Source organism: Oncorhynchus tshawytscha, linkage group LG01 (assembly GCF_018296145.1).
Source record: "Oncorhynchus tshawytscha isolate Ot180627B linkage group LG01, Otsh_v2.0, whole genome shotgun sequence".
NCBI lineage: Eukaryota > Metazoa > Chordata > Actinopteri > Salmoniformes > Salmonidae > Oncorhynchus > Oncorhynchus tshawytscha.
Window position 1 is genome coordinate 89,395,308 of NC_056429.1, and position 8,675 is coordinate 89,403,982.

Sequence of the window (8,675 nt, forward strand, 5' to 3'; positions counted from 1 at the left end):
ACAAAGAAGAAACGTATTCTTTCCCTCGGTCCGCACAATAACAAAGTGCCTTAATGACAGCCATGCGAACGACCCACCAGCTCAGTTTTTACTGCTCAGCGTACAAGAATGTAAAATGTTAAATCTATACATATATGCCTAAAGTCAACACAATATTTACAGTTGTAAAAAAAAAAAAAAAAAAAAAAACATCCACTTGACCTGTTGATGTGTAAAGTTGTCAAAACTCATAATTTAAAAAATAAAAGTACATGTTTTTGTAGATTTCATTGAATTATATCAAGATAATATCCTTTGGTTTTTGGCAAGATTTTCCAAGAGCTATGTGAAAACCTATTTCTAAGTGTGTGAAAGTATGTGAAAACCCATTTTGATTAAATGTAAATTCATGTTGACCGTTAGTTTAATATTGTGATTAAATACATTAATTGTTATTGTGTGAATAAACAGTTTATGTGGGCACACTTTAACAATAAAAAAAATCATGAAATAAAAAGTTAAGTTTAGGAGAAAAGGGTGATGTTGAAAAGCTAAAGAATGAAAAATAGTTTTACATTGAAGTAAGCGTGGAAGACATAGGCCTATTTGGAGCGTTCCGTAGCCTACATGGGTTTTACAATGCGGATATGTTATGTGATGTAATTTGAGGTTTATATCAGAGAGAGATGTAAATGATTCTTGACGTGAACATTTGGTTGGAATCTAAATGAAAATGTTTTGTTTTGTGCCATGGGGAAGGGTTGTACATTTTACAGCTCAATGACCATTTGGCGATATTTTGAGAGGGAGGTTTTGAAAAGTGTCCCTTTGTGACAGCTCGAGACAGATTGGGGAGTAGACTAGCTCATTTGCATCTCATTACCGTAGCAGCGCAGTCTGTATATAACTGGCGGCAGGCTGGCCGGGACGTCAGACACACGCATAGTTACAAAGGGCGAAGATCCGAGAAAGCCTTGGGGAAGTGTTTTGGATCAGTACATTTTTTAAATCATTGTCAATCAAGGGGAAATAAGCAAAACACAAGCAGCCTTAAAACTGGGTTGTCTCATTTGCACGCTCAAGTCTGAAGCTGTGCTGAACTGCAATATCTAATAACTGGATTGGTATTAACACCTTGGCACGGAATTTCGAGTTCATTCCCCATTTTTTCGTTGGGATTTTTTGTCACCCGCACCACTGTTGAGGATTACGTTGTATTGTAAACTTTGTTCATGAAGTCACACTGAGAAGCATCGAGATAAACAGTTCCATTCAAGACGTCTGTAGACCGTACGGATTTTTAAGTGGGACTTTTGATTACGGAAAATAACTTTCTCGATGATTTTCTGAGCTGGGTTATACATCAATTGCCCTGTCTCGTGGACATTTGACTATTTATTGAATATCCTCAGCACAATGGGACGCCAGTCGCTTGTGATAGCTGTCATCCTTTGTGTCTTGATATGCCAGGTATTGCGAATTTGACTCTTTTGAATTGATTTGTAATTTAAGTGTATTCATTAGTCATGTGTAGGCTACCTATTAAAAACATAATAGAATACAACCTTCATATTTTAATTGTGTTTTCACAGGGTTTTTGTTCAGGGGTTTTCGAGTTGAAGTTGCAGGAGTTTCTCAACAAGAAAGGAGTGACAGGCAATATAAACTGCTGCAAAGGAGCCTCTGTGATTCAGAAGTGTGAATGCAAAACGTTTTTTAGAATCTGCTTGAAGCATTATCAAGTTAATGTATCACCGGAACCCCCTTGTACCTATGGTGGTGCGATGACTCCTGTCCTCGGATCAAACTCCTTCCAAGTGCCTGAAACAACTGCAGAAGCATTCGCCAACCCTATTCCGTTTTCTTTTGGATTCACGTGGCCGGTGAGTATTTAAACACCGCTTTGTCAAATTATACAATCATGGTCAGCATGCTCAAGGTTCACCACTTATGGGGCTTTGACAATGTCATTAATGGTCATAGTGAAATGTAGCATATCCCAGGACAGGAGGTGGACTAAGGCACGTTAAACAAATGCTATCAGGGTGGGAAACTTCACATCCTCATAGTTGGGAGTATAATTGGCATCTCTGCATGCAACTTTGAGTAAATGGGGAAGTGGTGGAATATAAATTTGAGGCCTAACGGTGGCTCACCTCTATCAGGCCTAACGGTGGCTCACCTCTATCAGGCCTAACGGTGGCTCACCTCCATCAGGCCTAACGGTGGCTCACCTCCATCAGGCCTAACGGTGGCTCACCTCCATCAGGCCTAACGGTGGCTCACCTCCATCAGGCCTAACGGTGGCTCACCTCCATCAGGCCTAACGGTGGCTCACCTCCATCAGGCCTAACGGTGGCTCACCTCCATCAGGCCTAACGGTGGCTCACCTCCATCAGGCCTAACGGTGGCTCACCTCCATCAGGCCTAACGGTGGCTCACCTCCATCAGGCCTAACGGTGGCTCACCTCCATCAGGCCTAACGGTGGCTCACCTCCATCAGGCCTAACGGTGGCTCACCTCCATCAGGCCTAACGGTGGCTCACCTCCATCAGGCCTAACGGTGGCTCACCTCCATCAGGCCTAACGGTGGCTCACCTCCATCAGGCCTAACGGTGGCTCACCTCCATCAGGCCTAACGGTGGCTCACCTCCATCAGGCCTAACGGTGGCTCACCTCCATCAGGCCTAACGGTGGCTCACCTCCATCAGGCCTAACGGTGGCTCACCTCCATCAGGCCTAACGGTGGCTCACCTCCATCAGGCCTAACGGTGGCTCACCTCCATCAGGCCTAACGGTGGCTCACCTCCATCAGGCCTAACGGTGGCTCAGGCCCTCCATCAGGCCTAACGGTGGCTCACCTCCATCAGGCCTAACGGTGGCTCACCTCCATCAGGCCTAACGGTGGCTCACCTCCATCAGGCCTAACGGTGGCTCACCTCCATCAGGCCTAACGGTGGCTCACCTCCATCAGGCCTAACGGTGGCTCACCTCTATCAGGCCTAACAGCCCTGTGAGGCCTCAGCACCTTCTAACCCATGGGACAGTTGTTCATTATTATAATTTTCTTTTTTTTTCAACAGGGGACATTCTCTCTCATCATTGAGGCCCTACACACGGATTCTGACGATCTTTCAACAGGTAAATTCGATACAGGGCAACAGGTCACCAAACAAAACGATTTAATTGTAAATATTTATAGGGATATAAGTACTAATTCCTGTATTCACAATTTTCAGATAACCCTGAAGGTCTGATCAGTCGCTTCACCACTCAGAAGCATCTGACAGTGGGCGATAAGTGGTCATCTGATTTACAGACTAGTGGAAGAACAGAGCTGAAGTACTCCTACCGATTTGTTTGTGATGAGCATTACTACGGGGAGGGTTGTTCTGTTTTCTGCCGTCCACGAGATGATGCCTTCGGTCACTTCACCTGTGGGGACCGTGGCGAGATCATCTGCAACTCAGGATGGAAGGGAACCTACTGCACAGAACGTAAGTAGGCTGCATCCTCCTTACTTCTGCTTTGCCCATACTAACTTTTGTTGTTCTGTTTTTCTTTTCCAAAAGTATGAATGTGGTTAATTTGCAGTCATTAGTCAGAATAAATCGTGCGTTATTACCAAATAGTTTCACTTATCAAAAATGTGGGTTGCACTGTTTAAGCAAATTTAAATAACAGAAGTTAGCAGAATATTCACACACAAGCCATAGATTAAATGTAATGCCTGATTGGCTACTTGGCAGTGCACTTGTCGTTGATTGGCTTAGTGAGGTATTGTTGGAAGCGGGCAGCTGCTGAGTGAGAGTAGACAATGTACACCAGCTGTCCTGCACTGGCACCACGTACACCGGCTGTCCTGCACTGGCACCACGTACACCGGCTGTCCTGCACTGGCACCACGTACACTGGCTGTCCACATTGTATCTGCACAGACTCAGGGACATTAAGGGAAGGGGCTGTATAAGCAGAAAGAAAAAAGGGACTACTGACCCCTGGTTATAGTTAACCCCTAATCCTTCTGTCCCATAGTTATGGTTAACCCCTAATCCTTCTGTCCCATAGTTATGGTTAACCCCTAATCCTTCTGTCCCATAGTTATGGTTAACCCCTAATCCTTCTGTCCCATAGTTATGGTTAACCCCTAATCCTTCTGTCCCATAGTTATGGTTAACCCCTAATCCTTCTGTCCCATAGTTATGGTTAACCCCTAATCCTTCTGTCCCATAGTTATGGTTAACCCCTAATCCTTTGTATAGGCAGAAACTGTGTTAAGCAGAATGTTGGTCCCCCTGGTGACAAGTGGGGCATATTTTCTAGGTAACAGCTAATGGGGCCACCAGCCCACTGAAATTAATGAACCAGTGTTTACTGAAAGGGCCCATCTGAAAATAAGCTCTGCTGGTATAAACACATGTTCCAATGAGTTAGACCATCACAAGTGAATCACGGGAATCTATCTCATTGCAGCAATCTGTCTTCCTGGTTGTGGCGAGGAGCACGGGTTCTGTGACAAGCCTGGTGAATGCAAGTAAGTCCCAGTGATTTGTCCATCTTCTCTCTGGGTTTAACACCAGTCAACAGGATCACCGTTTGGTATAGTTTCATATATGCCAGATATCTAACCATGAGCATTGTGTGTGGTTACAGGTGTAGAGTTGGCTTCAGTGGGCGTTACTGTGATGACTGCATCCGCTATCCAGGGTGTCTTCATGGCACCTGCCAGCAGCCGTGGCAGTGTAGCTGCCTGGAGGGGTGGGGTGGCCTCTTCTGCAACCAAGGTGAATTCTCTTTATCTCCCATATGCAACTGACTAGTGCTCATCTGTCCTTCTCCACCAGATTCAGACTGTGCTGGTGTTGAGATGACATACAGTATCCCTACTATGTTATCTAAGCCACCATACCAATCAGGTTCAGAGAATAGGGCACATCTTGGCCTTAAAACAAGTCATAAAAACATCCTGGATATCACTGTACATTAACTCTCAGAAGACTAATCCACATGTGCCATTGTCTGTTTCAGATCTCAACTACTGCACACACCACAAGCCCTGCATGAATGGAGCCACTTGTACCAATACTGGCCAGGGTAGCTACACCTGCTCCTGTAAACCTGGCTTCACTGGGGCCAGCTGTGAGATTGAGGTTAATGAATGTTCTGACAACCCCTGCCAAAATGGGGGAAGCTGCACTGTAAGTATTTTTTTCTGAGCTGCCCCTCATTAGTTACATTAGAAATTATTTCTCAGTGATAGTGTCACATGGTGTGTGTGGTGCTGTTATGCTAGAGCTGGCAGGCATTCCTCATGGTGAATGTAGCATAACAAATTAATAACAAGTCATTAAGGAGTTGTACCTTTTGCTTAGCAAGTGCTTTGTCTTGCCTCTGACAGGATTTAGAAAACACATACACATGTGCCTGCCCCCCAGGCTTCTATGGCAACAGCTGTGAGCTCAGTGCCATGACCTGTGCCGATGGGCCTTGCTTTAACGGCGGACGCTGTGCTGACAACCCAGAGGGAGGATACTACTGCCAGTGTCCTCTTGGCTATGCCGGATTCAACTGTGAGAAGAAGATCGACCACTGCACCTCCAACCCATGCTCCAACGGTGAGCTGAAACAAAGTTCTCCAGTTCTGTGTTTACCAGTTTAACTTTTATATTGAAAGTCTGAGGACATGAATGAATACTGGAACAGATGGTTTAACATGTCTTTTTAATGTCTCCAGGTGCCCAGTGTATGGACCTTGTGAACTCCTACATGTGCCAGTGCCCTGAGGGCTTCTCCGGCGCCAACTGCGAGGACAACATTGACGAGTGCGCCAACTACCCCTGCCAGAACGGTGGCACATGCTTGGATGGCATGAACGATTACACCTGCACCTGCCCACCTGGATACACCGGCAAGAACTGCAGCTCGACCATCAGAAAATGTGAGCACAATCCCTGCCACAATGGAGCCACCTGCCACGAGAGGTATAATCGCTATGTGTGCGCCTGTGTGCCAGGCTACGGCGGCCATAACTGCCAGTTCCTCCTGCCGGAGCATCCCCAGGGCCAACCCGGGGTGGAAGGAGCTGGTAAGAGATACTCTGATGAAGAGGACCAAGGCACATTCCCCTGGACCGCAGTGTGTGCTGGGATTATCCTGGCGCTGCTGCTGCTGGTGGCCTGTGCCGTGCTGGTGGTTTACATCCGGGTCAAGGTGCAGCAGAGGAGTCAGCAGGGAGACACCCACAGTGAGAGTGAGACCATGAACAACCTGGCCAACAACTGTCAACGGCCTGACAAGGACCTATCTGTCAGCGTGATCGGCACGACCGGGGTCAAGAACACCAATAAGAAAGTGGACTTTCACTCGGACAATGCTGGAGGAGAGCAGAATGGCCACAAGTCCCGATGCTCGTCAACGGATTATAATCTGGTGCATGAGCTGAAGCCAGAAGATGTGTTGAAAGAGGACCAAGAAAAGAGTGAAGCAAACTGTTCCGAATCAAATGGTTCTGAATCTTTTTGTTCTGCCAGTGAGTTTGAAGAGAAACACAGAAAACGTTTAAGGAGGTGAATATCTACACATTTAGATATAAATGATGTGCCACATATGGGAGTAGTCATGCTTGTCTGACGAGTGAATGTTGATGTTAATGTATTTATATTTCTTGTGTTCTCAGTGACGCCTCAGAAAATAAACATCCAGAGGAGTCGACATGCAACGAAGCATCGATGTGCAATGACACAAAGTACCAGTCAGTCTACGTCATATCAGACGAGAAAGATGAATGTATCATTGCAACTGAGGTGAGTTGATTTCCCTTTTTCACTGCTGATATCTCTTTGCAGTTTGCATATTTAGTTTTCACTGGTTTGTGAATAGCCAAATACTCTGAAACTAAAGCATCTATGCCTCTTGTCTTCCCCAGGTGTAACACCACAGCTGTGCTGTAGCTCGTCTTCTCTACTGGAGGTTTTACTCTGGTGAATGCTGCTCAAACCCAGGGGGAAGGTTTCCCTTCGTGTGACTGCTGCTGTGAGACTAAGACATTGACAGTGATATTCAGAATGAGCTGGTTCTCAACTGAAGTAAGCTCAGTGGCTGCAGATAAAGGATGTTGGACCACACTGGTCCGTGCTCTCACAACTTATGTTTCCCAGGAACGTGCGTAATATGGATTTGTTGCACTGACAGTTGTACCTCATTGCACTATGGAGGGTTGCTTTTTAATATGTATTTAAACATACACATTTGAGTTAATTACTGTGTATAATGAGTATGCACCGACTGCAGTGTATTTGTAAAGCCTTTGAGGCAGTCTTCTGAATTAGTTTTAAGATGGGAAAATACTGCCTTTAAATTTGTAAACATACTGTTTTTTCAAAGATGTATTCTTTTAATTTAATTGTATTATGTGTTCCATTTGTTGGTGCATTTGTAGATTTCATTTTGATATAATTTATGTCTAATGTATATAAGGCAGTTCAGGTCAATGTGACTTTGTTTTCCAACAAAAATGTATTTAAGAAGCATTGTACAGAAGCTATTGGAATTGTTTTATCACTGTTGCCCATTAAGAAAATCAACTAAATATTTTTCAAAAATAATGTATGAAATAATAGCATATTTTTTGATTATCCACCTACATAACATGTCACGCAAAACATTGAATATTAGAGTGATTTCTCTTCGATATAAATGCATGCAATGTTTCACCCTAAGTTCTGTATCTAGTCTTACTGCAAACTGAGAATTCTTGGCCTGATGCAACTCACTGACACAAAGGCAAAACCAGTAATCACAAATTACTACCCTCATCTTGATGGCAATTTATTTTTAGGAAGAAAGAACCTTTGGAAAATTTCCACCCCTGGAAAATAATCTGGTCAGTGTTTTCCAACTTTTTAAAAACCTTAGTCAATGTCATTTAGTAAGGCTAGATGGTAGCCTACAAGCAACTTGCACTTCGTACTCATCAAAGACTAATTTGGTCCTTACTCAATGAGAATCCAAAACCAGCACGACAAATGGTTAGAAACTAATATGAAAGCAGGAAAAACAAACATCATTACCATATGTACTGTACGACTGTCTTCATAATCACTCTTTGAAGCATTGAGTAAGAAGTGGACAGCTGAAAACTACACTGAATAACACATTGACCTGCAGCTGTCCAGATGGAGAGACACCCCATTCCAGAGTTGGGGTGCATGAGGCAAATGCATTATACTGTACCACTGTAGAAGCACAACAGAGCCAAGCATCCAGAGTTGTTACATTAATGTTCATAGAATGCTGATCCAGAGTTGTCATGTTTATGTTCATAAACTCAGCAAAAAAGGAAATGTCCCTTTTTCAGGACGCTGTTTTTCAAAGATAATTCTTAAAAATCCAATTAACTTCACAGATCTTCATTGTAAAGGGTTTAAACACTATTTCCCATACTTAGTTCCCATAGTTCAATGAACCATAAACAATTAATGAACATGCACCTGTGAAACAGTCGTTAAGACACTAACAGCTTACAGACGGTAGGCAATTAAGGTCACAGGTATGAAAACACAGGACACTAAAGAGGCCTTTCTACTGACTCTGAAAAACACCAAAAGAAAGATGCCCTGGGTCCCTGCTCGTCTGCATGAACGTGCCTTAGGCATGCTGCAAGGAGGCATGAGGACTGCAGATGTGGCCAGGGCAAG

The 8,675-nt window shown here is 44.2% G+C and overlaps 1 protein-coding gene across 1 annotated transcript; it reads left to right on the forward strand.

Annotated features, from left to right (window-relative positions):
• The first annotated feature begins 924 nt into the window (after positions 1–924).
• Positions 925–7,706, forward strand: LOC112259698 (delta-like protein D). Its single transcript, XM_024434325.2, has 11 exons — positions 925–1,449; positions 1,572–1,862; positions 3,063–3,120; positions 3,219–3,476; positions 4,453–4,513; positions 4,633–4,763; positions 5,008–5,177; positions 5,378–5,594; positions 5,714–6,545; positions 6,656–6,782; positions 6,905–7,706. Exons 1-11 carry the CDS (start codon positions 1,396–1,398, stop codon positions 6,908–6,910), a joined length of 2,205 nt encoding a protein of 734 aa, XP_024290093.1. The 5' UTR covers positions 925–1,395; the 3' UTR covers positions 6,911–7,706.
• The last annotated feature ends 969 nt before the right edge of the window (positions 7,707–8,675 follow it).